This window comes from Neofelis nebulosa, chromosome 1 (genome assembly GCF_028018385.1).
Source record: "Neofelis nebulosa isolate mNeoNeb1 chromosome 1, mNeoNeb1.pri, whole genome shotgun sequence".
NCBI lineage: Eukaryota > Metazoa > Chordata > Mammalia > Carnivora > Felidae > Neofelis > Neofelis nebulosa.
This window is the reverse complement of record NC_080782.1, coordinates 110949128-110963621: the sequence shown is the minus strand read 5'-3', so window position 1 is coordinate 110963621 and position 14494 is coordinate 110949128. Positions and strand designations below refer to the sequence as shown.

General features: G+C 37.2%; 1 protein-coding gene across 6 annotated transcripts in view; it reads left to right on the top strand.

Annotated features, from left to right (window-relative positions):
• Nucleotides 1–14494, top strand: part of ZSWIM6 (zinc finger SWIM-type containing 6) — a 196132-nt gene that overhangs the window by 97153 nt on the left and 84485 nt on the right. Inside the window, exon 1 of one of the 6 annotated variants that reach the window (XM_058731688.1) lies at nt 13863–14104. The exons of the other annotated variants lie outside the window; for them this stretch is intronic. Within the exon in view, the coding sequence (XP_058587671.1) occupies nt 14062–14104 (43 nt within the window). The 5' untranslated portion in view covers nt 13863–14061. Of the gene's footprint in view, nt 1–13862; nt 14105–14494 lie in introns of those variants that run through there. 6 annotated transcript variants of the gene reach the window in all.

The window sequence follows — 14494 nt, the reverse complement described above, 5'->3', positions numbered from 1 at the left end:
CATCTAGATTGTGAATAATCTACATGAGATTATATTATGTGTAAAAGTTAAAATTTCATGGCAATTTAGGCAGTGGTTCCAAGTTTGAAATTGTTAGCCTTTCCTTTTTTTTTTTTTTTTTTTTTTTTTAAACTCACTAAAATACACATACTCATAACATTTTTTTCTCCCAGCCAGGATTCAGTAATCAGGCAGACTCACCTTCAACTCCTCCTGGATGTGAAGATAACTTCAGGAGTAGACTGTAGTCAGTCCACCTTTCATCATTCAAGAGATATTTTTTGATTCCAAATCATCTGGATTCAGGAGAGTATAAGGAAGGCTTAATAAACTTAGTCCTAGCTGTATAGGGTGGTGATTTTTAATTAAAATTTAATTGAAATAGTGGTGGACATAACCTTAAAAATTACCCGGTTTACCTCACATTTTATATGTAGGACACTAAGGCCTAATTAATTGGTGAAGGGTCTTGTCCAAAGCTACACAGCCCAGCTGCAGGATGGGATTGGCTGAGGAGATGGTGCTGTGCAGAGCCTCTGACTGCACAGGCCCCGGCTCTGCCGTAGTTTCTGTATGCCTGCTTTTGGTCACAGATCAGCCTCTTATTTACTGCTGGTATGGTGTAGAAAACTTAGCTGACGCAGCTAGATTTGAAACAGTATGGTATAAATAAGAAAGCCTATGTGACCATAAAAAGATTTAGCTGGTGGAAGAGAGATGCTAGAGCCGCTGGTGGGCAGTCTGAAAGGAACTGTTCAAGGAGTTTGCAACCTCAGAAAGGCATACAGGCCTTATCTGATACATTTAGAGACAATAAAGTAAAAACATTGAACCAGGAAGTATATGGGAGCATGGTGAGAAGATTTATTTGTCATGTGGAAGTCCAAATGAGCATATTTTAGAAATAAGAGTAGCTGGCAGTGAAAGTTGAATGAGACTAGACTAACCTTGACTAGGGTGTTCTCTCTGACATTGAAGTATTCTGAGAAAATCATGGTGCCGGTGGGAGTAGAGAGTATTAGGTGAATACGGGATATTTTGACATTGTGGTCCTTGAAATGCCATTTATAAAGGGAATATGCTAGGAAACCTCACAAAATGGTAAAACTGTAACCCTGGCTGTCCTTGTAACCAGAAGCGTCTTTTCCCCCTTTGAATCCCTACCACCATTCTGTAAGATTTCTTTTTGGTGGAGTGCCTGGGTGGCTCAGTCGGTTAAGCTTCCGACTTCGGCTCAGGTCATGATCTCACGGTCCGTGAGTTCGAGCCCCGCGTCGGGCTCTGTGCTGACAGCTCAGAGCCTGGAGCCTGCTTCGGATTCTGTGTCTCCCTCTCTCTGACCCTCCCCTGTTCATGCTCTGTCTCTCCCTGTCTCAAAAATAAATAAAAACGTTAAAAAAAAAAAAAGATTTCTTTTTGGCACTTACATTTAAGAATGGTGATTCCTGGTTAAGTGTTCTCTATAATCCTAGGTTTGTGCTCATAATACAGTAGAACAGTAATTGAGGATAGCACCTATACTCGTAGGATGTATCACTGTTTATTTTCAGTCACATTGGTTTCCCATTCTGAGTCACCCAAAATGAGTTTTATAAGAGAAAACTCTTTTTGTTTGAGTTGCAGGCCCGGTATTTAGCATGGACTTTTCTTCAGTGTTTAATATTGCTAACAGGCAAGTCACAAAGTATTCCTGGTTAGGGTTATACAACTTTTTAAGGAATTGTTATTATTTTCTCGTTTACTTTCTTGAATTTCCAGAGTTTTAATACTTTTTTATTTGATTGTTTTTAATAGCCTAGGTTTGAATAAGGCCGTATATACTATCTCACGACTCTCCTCTGGCTAAATTACCCCAGTCTGCTTCTCAAAAGGTGTTAAGTAGTGGTGGCAGTGGTGGTGGTAGTAGCAGTAGCAATAGTGGCACTAGTAGTATTTTATACCGGGATTTTGTTGTCATAGTTCCAAGAGTCACATTCCCAGCAGAGTTGGGATGAGTAGTGATGCTGAATGTACAAAGCGTCGTGGGGACCCGCTCAATCCCGTTCATACTCCTTGCCTCTCTGCTTGTAAGTATAGCTATTTTAGGACAGGAACAGATGTGAAGCAGATGGGAGGGCAGTCTCAGTGAAACACCTGTCCCCTGATTGACCTCTAGGTGTGATGCAGGCAGTAACTAAAAAGGAGGCTTGACTGGAAGTTTGAATTCTCACGTACCTCACTGCCAGCTTAACCAGAAAGGCAGAGATGGGCTGGGGTGCTGAACAGTTTGGACTGACTCTGCTAACTACGTAAGTGGAGTGAAAGAACATCCTCCTTTTCAGAAACATTTCCAAACTGATAGACCGCTGCTGCTTCTTAGAAGCTCTGAACCTAGTAGCTTCTTGTGTAAGCCTCTTGTCTTCTGACATCCTCAGCTTCTTTTTGGTCTCCTTTCTTTCTGCTGCTCTTCTTGGATTATCTTTTCCACTTACTTTTCCCCTTCCAATAATTTGGTAGTATCAGGTGGCAGGAAGAATGGTGATTTGTTCAAAATCTTCTTTGCTCCATCTATGAAATGGGTATTGCTGAAGGCAGTGGAAATGGATGGCTGTAGATGATTTGATCAGCCTTCGCATTCTGCCAGGAAGGGAAAGGAGTGGGAACAAATGGGGATGCCTTTCCAGACATATGTAAGTACTCTCACTTGAGATTATTTCTCATTTGGATGATTTATTAAAAAAATAAGTAATTGGTGTCTCAAATAAAGGGTGCCGCTATATAAAGTATGCCTTCTACTGAATTGGCCACCTTTAACACATTTTCCCTAAAGTGGGTTAATAAAACCCTCTGTCACTTACAGGCTACTGTTGGAGATTTTTATCACTTCCTGGTTATACTTCTGTGAACTATGAATGCTTGACATAATCAGTTAATTATTATCATTGTTACTAAATATTTACAGGACTCCAGAGTAGTGAATAGTATAGAAAGCAAATGGTACCTTTACCTCCTGAACTGGGAAAAATGATTCATGAAGGTGAAGCTTGGGACAGGGATAAGCCAGCACTCAAGGGAGAAGAAATAAATGAGGGCAGAGAGAAGGAACCCCAGGAACATTTGCCATTGGTCATTTTGGGAACACTTAAGTAATCAAGTATATTTCTTAGAGCTATCTGTAATTTTACTTCATTCGATTGAGGCTTATTTATTTAAAGATAATGTGGTTCCAAGAAGTCTGTGTGTTCCAGAAGACTGTAGTTTGAAGCTTCTCTTACCTTAAAAGTGTGTCTGGACTCCTGAAGACTGACTGGCTGGGTTGTTGTCATTGTGATCAGTAAAAACTGCTTTGATTTAGGAGTGATTTATTCTGAGTGTTAACTGCTTACAACTGCACAGAAGAGGCAGTGGTTTGCATTTTGGCTCCTGTTCAGCTAGGGAAATTTGAGATTCCTTAGTCTTTTCAGAAAGCCTGACTAGGAAGCTGGCATCACGGCAGGAATGTTTTAGTTGGATTCAGGAAGTCAGGGTACAAATGTTAGAGCAATTTAGATTGATAGACCGACTAACTAACTAACTATATATATATATATATATATATATATATATATATATATTAACTCCTAATTGTGCCTTAAATTATAATCCTATTAAATACATTATTTAAAGTTTGTTCATATTTCAAGAGACTTGTAGGAAGTAGTAAAACCTTCTATAAGTTTGTTATTTTCTTATTTCTCTAGTGACCTTAATTTCTCAATTTTATAGTTTTTCAAAAGCAAAATCTCACAATGCAATAAAATTCCCCTATGAAAGGAAATGTGGTTTTTAAGCTTTGGTTACTTTTATACTCCCTGGGTGTGTGCTCACTACAGCAGTACATCTGCTAAAATTGTACCCTCTGGGTGTTTAGGAGGTTTTTTTTCTTTTGAACTCAGAACTTGACCTTAAAGCATAATTAAGTAAATAATTATTTTCATGTGGAATCAAGTATTTCTCACTGAGTAAGGGATTTAGTAAATTTAGACCGAACTAACTTACATTTAAAAAAATAGTTTAATATTGACCAGAGTTAGCACTTTTTGATTATACTTTCGGTATCTTATAGCTCAGTCTTGTCATAATGATAGATTTTGGCCAATCCCCTCTTTGGGAAATACCATATTTAGGCGTGGGTATTGAGCCTAGGGCCACTTTAGTGTTATAAATTTAGCATAAGCCTACTGTTTTTATTATAATTGGCTGTGGAAATAATTAAAAAGTTAAAGGAAGTACGTTTATCTTGATTTTTTTAATGCTGTATTTTATGCCCAGGTGTGATAGCTAACTTGTGGCATTTACTCTAGGAATCTACAAAAATATCCTAATATTTAATTTTGTGAGCATTTTATGAATAACTTGTGGCTTTTGGAAAATTGATGCATAAAATACTTCAAAATCTGAAGATATTTTAAAGTTTACTTACTCATTGAGGGGGAGAGAGAGAGTGCGTGCATTGTCACGAGTTAGGGAAGAGGAGAGAGAGAAGGGGAGAGAGAGAGAATCCCAAGCAGGCCCTGTCAGTGTGGAGCCTGATGTGAGGCTTGAACTCATGAACCATGAGATCATGACCTGAGCCAATGTAGTGTGTATAGCATGTTGACTGGCTAATAATTCTGAATTGCATATTTGAGAGTTGGTAGGACAGAACTGAAGAGTTCTCTTCCCAAGAAAAAGGAATTTGTAACTGTGTATGGTTAAGATGTTAAGTGGACTTACTGTGGTAAGTACCACAGTATTTATATGTAGTACTTACTTGTAGTACCTACAAACACCGAATCGGTATGTTGTATACCTACACCTGAAACTGATACAATATATGTCACTTATACCTCAATAAAAAAAGAAAAACTCAGATTTGACTGTAGTCCATTCATTTTTCACAGCTGTGTTGTATTATACTATAGGAGTATGTCACAACTTAGTCTGTTGCTGATGGATATTTGGGTTGCCAGTTTTATAACAAAGCTGCTTTGAACATTATTTCGTGACTCTGACTTACAAATGGGCTCGTATTTCTTCAGAGTCTTCCTTCCTACCCTTTCTCTTGGCATGACAATCCTCTTAATCTTTAAATTGAAATACTAAGAATCTCTATATTAAAGTGGCCCAAAGGATCTTTGTGGTTTAGATATTTGTGACCTGTTTGCCAGGGTCTCAGTAACCATACCAAGGTTTTTTTGTTTTGTTTTTTTTTTTTTGAAATAAGTTGAGATTTACAGAAAATTGTAAAGATAGCAGAGTTCCCATTTGCCACTTACCCAGTCTTCCTTAAAGTTAATATATAACCCTGCTATGTTAATCAGAACTAAGAAATTAACATTGGTACAGTACTATTAAAGTACAGACTTCATTCAGATTTTTCCAGCATTTCTACTAATGTCTTTTTCCTTTTTGAGTATCCATTCCAGGTTACCATAATGCTTTTAGTCATCGTGTATCCTTCATCTCCCCTAATCTTTGACAGTTCATTGGTCTTTCCTTATCTTTTGAAGAGTACTGGGCAGGTAGTTTTGTAGAATATCCCTCAATTTGTGTTGTCTGAAGCTTTTCTCATGATGAGATAGAGGTTGTGCATTTTTTAAAAGGATAGCAGAGAAATAATAGTGTTATACACTTCTCATTGCATCACTTCAGATATCCCCCTGAACAATGTGAGGAGTTGGGGGGGATACGTTGATATCCCCCTGAACAATGTGACTTACTATTGCTTATGCCGACCTTTGTCACTTGCTGAAGGTGATATCTGACTAGTTTGTCCACTCTAAAAAGCCACAGTTTTTTGTTTTGTTTCGTTTTGTTTTTGCTTTTCATTAGAAAGGAGTCACATAAAGTCCAGGTCACATTCAAGTGGAAGAGAGTTAAGCTTCACTGCCTGGAGGGAGGAGTATCAAAGATTTTGTGGATAGGTGCTAAAACCACCACAGTTACCTGTCTGGAGGGGAGCTACTTTGAGGCTATCCAAATATTTTGTTTCTTTTTAACGCTTTCCCCACTAATTTTACTATTGTCAGTGTATCTTGCACCAGATATTACTGGGTTTTCTAATGATGGTTTTTATTTCTTTCAGTCTTTCAACATTATTAGTTGGAATTCTTCTAGAAGGAAGATGTGTGTCCTTTAATTAATTAAATTAATTCAGTAATTTTTATCAGTATACTTACTTTTTGAGTTATGTAATACTGAAGTTATTTTATTTTGTTGCTCAAATAGTCACAGCCTGGCTAAGTGGACTCTTTCAGGATGTGACAGTTCCCTCAAATTTTTTTTAAGCATTTCATTTCTGACACTATTCGTATTTTCTTCATCTCAGATGTAGAATAAGCTGTTTTCCCAAGAAGTTTTGGTTCCTTTTGTTGGAGAATCGTATTTAGAAACCAAGATCTGGGTGTGCCTCGTTTTCTTAAAACAAAGGTGTTTGTCTTAAAAATCATAGAGCTTTCTTATGGTAGACTTAATGTATGTTTATCTTAAAAATCATTTTTTTTTCCTGAGAGAAAAGTGAGATTTATATGGTGACAGGTAGAAGAGTTAACTCTTATTACTATTGGCAGTAGTGATTAAAGCAATCAGACATTATACCACATATTTCTAGTAATGAATGAAAAATATCTTTAGAATTTACCTTTTTGAGCTCATGGCACTTTTATGGAAAACTTGAAAAGTAATGTATTCAGTTTCTCTGTTATTTTCTATCTGGGATATAGTTGAGAACAAACAAGGACAAATGGTGGGCTTTTGAAGCTACCAGTCTAAATCCACCAATATCCCCAGACTGCAGCTTAAGCACTTAACGCACAAAAGAAAACCTCAGGCCTGTATTCAGACGTCATTTACTCTTATTTATACACAGGTCTACAGGCGATGGTTATCTCGTTTCCAAACTCCTAGAGGATGTAAACCAGCATTTTAGAAGAAGGATAGGGGATGTAAGTATTAAGTAAAATGTCAGCATGAGAAGGGGCAAGGGAGGAGAGAGAAAAAGAAGCAGACCAGGCTCTCAGCCAGCAGGGCAGTACCTTTTAGCTCTTCAAGTCTTCAGCTAAAGGGCTAGTAACAGGGCTGAGTGAGGCCTTGAGGGCATTACTGGGAAGACATAGTGTAGTGAATGTTGTTCTAATGATGACCTTGAATTGTCAAGCAAGTGTTAAATTAGATTTTTTGGATGCTGTTAAGGAAGTTCTGAAGTATTGATAAATTTTTGATAGATTTTCATCAACCTGATAAAAATGAAAATCCTTGGTTTTTCCAGCTGAACCTTTGGTTCTGAAGAATTAAGAGCCAGAGTTTTGGAGCATACAGAACTGCTGTTTTAGTGAGGTGATGATCATGAAAATTGGATTCTTGTTTAATCTGATTATGCTAGTTTCATCTTCTCTTAAGGTATCAACTTTTCATTTCTGATTTTCTCCTTTAAACATAACAGTATGTCATTAGGTATGGCTGTCATTTTTATATTAGGAGAATTCAGCTTCTCAGTAGGGTTTAGTGTATCAGAGGCACTCTCAAAAATAATGTGTAAATATAATTCTTATATATTTATTTAGGGGGAAAACCCCCAACATTTGTTTGAGGAAGAATCATCAAAGAGAATGAATTAGGATTCTTCAGTGTTTTGGAACTTCTAAAATATTAAGCCTAATGTTTCTCTGACCTGCCTAGATTTTTCATTTTCTTGTTTAATAAAATGCTGAAATTTGATATGTGCATAAAAAAAAAAGAAAAAGTCAACTTAGATTTGTGCTCCTTGTAGTCTTGTAGAGCTGTTTCCAAAAGGAAAAAAACTATTTTAGGCTCAGGGTAACTGCAGACAATCCCCAATTAGTTTATAAATGGTCCAGGTGGAGTTTGGAGTTGCGGAGTATCCCTGCCCCAGAGAAGATTCTCTTAGCCTTTTCAAAATGGAGGGAGGAATAAGGGAATGAAGCAAGGTACAAATGTGTTTAGCAAAGGTTGAAAGTGTGTAAAGAATTTGAAAGAACGAATGTTAGGAGAGGGAGAGAAATGAAAGAGGAGAAGGATCAGGTAGACTAGTAAAAGATACTGCTGTGGCTCTCATTTATCATTTATCATGTCTTTACTTCTTCCATATTTTGTGGTCCTAATATTTATTTGTAGGTTTCTGAAGCAGGGACATAGATTTCTGTTGGGCATGAGACGTTTCTGACTACCTTTTTACACAAAAGGGGCAAATTTTATTTCAACCTTAAATAGCAGAATTCATACTCTACCAGAGAAATTAATTTGAATTATGATGAAAGATTTGTTTAGCTAATGTATTTGATTTACAAATGTAGGGCCATTTGCCTTTTACTCGGAATTTGAAAACTACCACGTAGTTCATTCCTCAGGTGTTTTGTTTTTGTTTTACATTGTGGAGCTTTCTTTGACAATATATATATCCAATATATTTGTATTTTAGGCAATTAAAGTAGCTTTTTATAAAAAATATTAATTCTGTTCGATTAAACAACTAGACCACATGTCTTTGGTCTCTTAGCTGTTGAAGTACTGTATTTTTGTCTGCATTTAATCTATATGTCATTTGAGTTTTATGATGCCTTGGATCATATACATGATGTGTGTTATTCCTCATTATTTTTCCCCTTTAACTCCCGTTAAGAATCTGTTGTAGATTTATTCTTGTTTCATCATTTCATGCTGTGTATTACATGGGCTATATTTAAATTTGAAGTCCCCTATTCTCATGAATGGACAAAATAGCCTCTTGAGCCTGGGTAAGTTGGTTGACTCCAGGTATATGGATACTTGCATAGGTGTTCCAGTTGCTTCTAAATGTCTAAATTCTTTAAAAAAGTCCTTGTAAGTCCATTGTAAACCAAAGAAAAAAGTAACTTGAGGCACAAGTCTGGATTTTCATTAGTTATTTTGAATCTGAGTATATATGTTTTGGTTGTTTTTCACTCAGAAACTAAAGTTTAGAATTTGAGGGTCTGTGGGGAGATCTACAAGGATGCCCTTAAACTAAATAAATGAAGATAACAGATCTTGAACTCTGAAATACTCTGCATAGTTTTGTGCATATTTGGGGGAAACATACATTGCCCTTTTTCAGATTCTCAGAGGATCAGTAACTGCTCCCTGTCCCCCCTCCCCCCAAAAAAGACAGCTAGGGACCATTGATCTAGTCCTTCAGCCTCTTTTTGCAGATATGAAAATGAGGCCAGTGACTGAAGGTCAAATAGCTAATTAGTAGCAGAGCTGGGATTAAAACTCCAGTCGCTTTCCCAGGTCACTTCTTATTCCATTATACTGACAATCCTTAGACACATTATTTTGATTCTGAACCACATTAATCCACTGTATACATAATTGCTACTTAATTAGTACTCTTTAAGATTTGAAGCCATTTGCATTTATATTTTCTGTTTAGAATGAATGGTATTCAAAAATTTGGTGCGGAAGTTCTGTTACCTATTTAAAATTCTTATTATTTTTAATCCTGAAGTTTGGATTATTATTCATAAAGTTTCAGTTAACAGTTACTTGATGTTGAAAAGAAAATTGTGGTTAGAGCTCCTGGCCAGTACCTGTACTTTTCTGATTCTTTCTAGAATGTTAACCAATACCCTGTCCAATAGAAATGTTCTCCAGTCTAAAATGGAATATATCTGTTCGTTTACCTTATAAAAACTTTGTTTTCAGAAGCAATAAATACAACCAAGTTGTTATTTAAAATAGTGTGTATTTATTATTAGTGGCACTTTTGCAAGATCTTGGAAAAGTCCTGCATAAACAGGGTAATTATCTATAGTAAGAGTTTAATTCTCACTACTTCACATATGTTTCCTGTGTGAGGCACATGCAATCATTTGTTTTCAGACTTTGCTATCTTGCAGCTTCTCAACTAGAGCAATTTGGTATAGAGCATTCAGATTTTATTTAATCGCTCTACAAAAAAAATTTTTACTTTTTCATTCATTCATTTGTTCACTCAAATACTGAGTACATGTCCTGTGCAGGCGCTGTTCTACATACTTGTGAGTGCCATCAGCATCTTAACAGTCCTTCCTTCATAGGACACCATGTACTGTTCCTTTGTATTATGGAATAAACTCTAATACAGAATTTGCATGTTAAGACTCTTTCAGGTCCTCCCTCAAACAGATGTTTGAGCTTTGCCACTCAGGTTTCTAGGATTTGGAGGTAAAATATCATAAACACTTTTCTTAACCATTTTGGGTTGACAGTGTTTAGTATTCTGGTTAATTGAATATTTTTATTTATTTATTTATTTATTTTTTTAATTTTTGGGACAGAGAGAGACAGAGCATGAACAGGGGAGGGGCAGAGAGAGAGGGAGACACAACAGAATCGGAAACAGGCTCCAGGCTCCGAGCCATCAGCCCAGAGCCCGACGCGGGGCTCGAACTCACAGACCGCGAGATCGTGACCTGGCTGAAGTCGGACGCTTAACCGACTGCGCCACCCAGGCGCCCCTGGTTAATTGAATATTAATAGGTATTTCTAGTTGAGAGAATGCCAGATGAACTTTTAAGTGTAATTGTGTACATAACAACATTGGTGTGCTTTCTTTTGTATTGTGTTGTAAGAAGACTGGCTTTCAACGATAGGCTTACTTTCCCCCATAAATGATTGGTTCTTTAATAGTAGAAGGGGAACATTGGTGATGAGGCTTCTCCAACCTTTAAGCCACTCATGTCTGAGTTGGCTTAAACTCCTGGAGAAAAAGTAACAAAAGCCTGTCAGTTGGCTTGTTCTGATTTATGATTCTAAACTCTCAGTTGAGCCTGTAGTTTAAGCAACCCTATTGCTCATCTTGAACTAAATACATTTTTAAATTTTCCTATAGCTGTTCTAGACCTTGTACTACCATTCTTCTTTAAGAAATGTGGCATTTCTAATTTTTAAAAAATATTTATTTATTTTTGAGGGAGAGAAAGAGTGTGAGCGGGCAAGGGGCAGAGAGAGGGGGAGACACAGAATCTGAAGCAGACTCCAGTCTCTGCTCTGTCAGCACAGAGCCTGACGTGGGGCTTGAACTCACAGACTGCGAGATCATAACTTGAGCTGAAGTTGGACGCTTAACCAACTGAGCCACCCAGGCACTCCACTACCATTCTTCTTTAAAGTCCTAGTAAATAAAGTTCAGTAGGACTCCATGTACTGTTTAAGTTCTTAGAGCTCTTATTCTGAATGAGCTACATTCTCAATCTCTAAAAGGGTGGTGCTGGATGCAACTTAATAGAAATTTCTCTGACATAAGGGAACACCTCCCCAAACCCCCACCCTTTGATACCTTTTAACATATATAACACTGTGTGGGAAATGCCGGTCTGTTCTTCTTATGTATTTCTGAATTCAACCCTGATCTGACTTCATAGGTGTAAATTGCCCAATAATCCAGTGATTTCTCAGAACTGGAGCCCATGTGTTATTCATGGATACTTCTCTGGAGACTTGTACATTGCCTGTTACCAAGTTAGGGGATTAGGGAAGTGTCGTTGAATGGTATAGCCCCTCATGTTCTTAATTAATGGATGGGAAGGGAAAGAATACTACTGCCCTTTTGGTGGTAAAGACAGACGAGATGATCTAATCCATTTGTTTCATTTCATTTTTAATGGGCTTTCGTGTTTTTATATTCTATATTGTATACATTTTGCATAGATAAACTTTACCTGTATTTATACAATCTGAGATTTTTAAGATTAGATTTTGATTTTAGATCTAGAACACAAAAAGCTATTATGCCTTAAGAATATCAGTTATAGGCAGATGGTTAAAAATTACGTAGTTATTGTTTACTTTTATATTGAATTTCAAAGTTTTAAAAAATTCTCCCACACGCTAGTGACATATATACATAGATGCAACAATGGTGGTATTTATCCTTTTTGTTGCTCCTTCCCTGAGCCATAACTTCTAAGTCCTTTGAGAAGACCATTGCTTCAACTTTGCGGCAGCCAGGGTAAGTCAAAGGTCTTGGGTTGAGTGAGCGTGACAGCTACCATCCTTCATCTTGCCGTGGATACTCTCCATTACTGCTGCCAACCTTCCTAATTTTCTAGACATCATCTAACATCTATTTTCCTTATTTAATACACGAGAAAAGAAGAAAGAACAAGAAATAGATTTGAAGCAACTTGCCCATGGGGCTGACATTAGCTAATGGCTGAAATTAGAACCAGGAGCCCAGTCTCTCTGCCTTGTTTACCTTGAGTGCTGAAGTCCATCTTCTTCTTTGGAAAGTGGCTGAGCCACGAGGAAGGCTGAGCATCCATGGGTTAACGAGAGCCTGGGAGTGTCCTGTTGGTAAAGTAGGCTGGGCCGTAGGGCAAAGCTTGACTGATGATCACTGTCACTGTTTACACTTGGTGTGTGGTCATTACCAGGCACCCAGAACATGTTTTGGGCATCCTTTATATGGCAGATTCTTTCCTCAGGAAGACTTTAAGCACCTTTGCAATTTTACTGAGAGCACTTTTTTTTAATCTCTTAAGTAATTCGTCTTCACTGTAGAAATTTTAGAAAAAACACTTCCTCCACACCAACCAAAACAAGGGAAGAAAATCATCTGTAATTACACTGGGCCAAGATAGAAATGGGAATATCTTAATAAATTTCATTTACATTTTGAACGGGTGACCAGTCCGTCTCTTTGCTTCTCTTCTATCACTATGTACTTAAGAAAAAAAACAAACCACTTAGCCAAGGTGTAAACACATCTGCTCACTGTTCTTAAAGACATACACATGGAGCAGAAAGGATTTTATTCTCAGCTGGATCTCTACATACAGGGAAATAATAATACTTACAGCTCTGGCAGGGCTAGTGTTTCTTAGGATTCTTTGAAGAGGGCGTAAGTTCTAACTTCACTCTGCTTGTCAGGCCATAAATTACCGGGAATGAAAAGCTGTGGTCACTTTTTCTTTCACAGTAAGAATTCCAAGTTGCCTTACGGTTGCATCCAACTTTGAATTAGTCTCTAGCTCAATGACAAGATGGACTTGAGCTGTGAAAATAATTTTGTATACAGTGACACAGAAGGCAAACATTAGAAGTAAAAAAGGTGTTTTACATTTTAGAAGAGAGATCTTCAAAGATAGGATTGGAAAATTACTCACTGAAACTAGAAGTTACCTTCAGACAAAATTAATACGTCTTCTAATTTTTCTTCTTTTCTCTACTGTTCGGAATCAAATCACATTTTAAGAATGTCCTATGTAAAATGTGGACAGTTTGAAAAAAATTATAGCAGTTCCATTAATTTGGAAATATGAGTATATTAGAGTTAGTACAGTAACAACAAACCTTTGGACGTTATTGTAATGGAAATGCTAGCATGCTCCTGGAAGCTTGGCATTTCCAACAGCTTGTATACTCGCCAAAGGGCTAGGGTTTTTTTACACTTGTTGGAAATGCCAAGCTTCCAAGAGCATTACATTTCTATTACAGTGCTGATGATAGCAGGCATTCCATAAAAGGAATCCTTGTGGTGGTTAACGTACATTGTCAGTTCTACCCCTTAGAGCAGTCCTGGAAGGTAAGGTATTATTAATCCCTTTTAATAAGAAAATCAAGGCTAAATTGCTTGTCTAAAATTGTTTAACAGAAATGTGTTGGAATTGGAAGGAAATTATGAAGTCCTACTTCACCTTTTGTTTTCCTGTACGTTCTGTTGCCTCTGACTTTTTCTTATTGAGTATACTTTCCCGTAGGCAAAAAATATGTTACTAAAATAGTTGCCAGTTTTTTTCTCATTAATTGGATTGTTTTACATTAAAAATTTGTTTTATTAATGGTTTATTTATTTTTGAGAGAGAGAGAGAGAGGGAGAGAGAGCGCGCGCGCACGCGCACACCAGTGGGGGAGGAGAAGAGAGTGAGGAAGACACAGAATCTGAAGCAGGCTCCAGGCTCTGAGCTGTCAGCATACAGCCCAACGCAGGGCTCGAACCCATGAATTGTGAGATCATGACCTGAGCTGAAGTCTACACTTAATGGAATGAGCCACCCAGGTCCCCCAGATGGGTTGTTTTGAATTCACAAAGAGGCATCAATTATGATGAATCCATGGGACACTGTGAAACAATCTCTCTGTAAAAGTAAATACTCTCTGATTGATTTCTAATTTTTATGTTTTAATTATGATTTTGAATGAAGGTTTTACTTAAAAAATTATGAATATTATGGAATTTTTTTCATTTTTTTTTCTTAATGCTGAGACCATTTAAATATTCCATACCTGTCTTCTTGGAATGAGGAGCATGTAGTTTACATAGTAAGCTAGAAATTGTTTACATTCTTTATATCACAAGCTATATATTCTTTTCTGTTTACTGTGTTCATTAAGTATATTTTTGACTAAAAAAGACTTGTTTAAGCTTTAATTCTAATCATCATGGTTATTGGTTCTCTGGACCACCAGCAGCAGCAGCATCACTTGGGATGGTGAAATGGGTCCGGCCGTCTTGTTGTATAATGAGTTTGCCAGG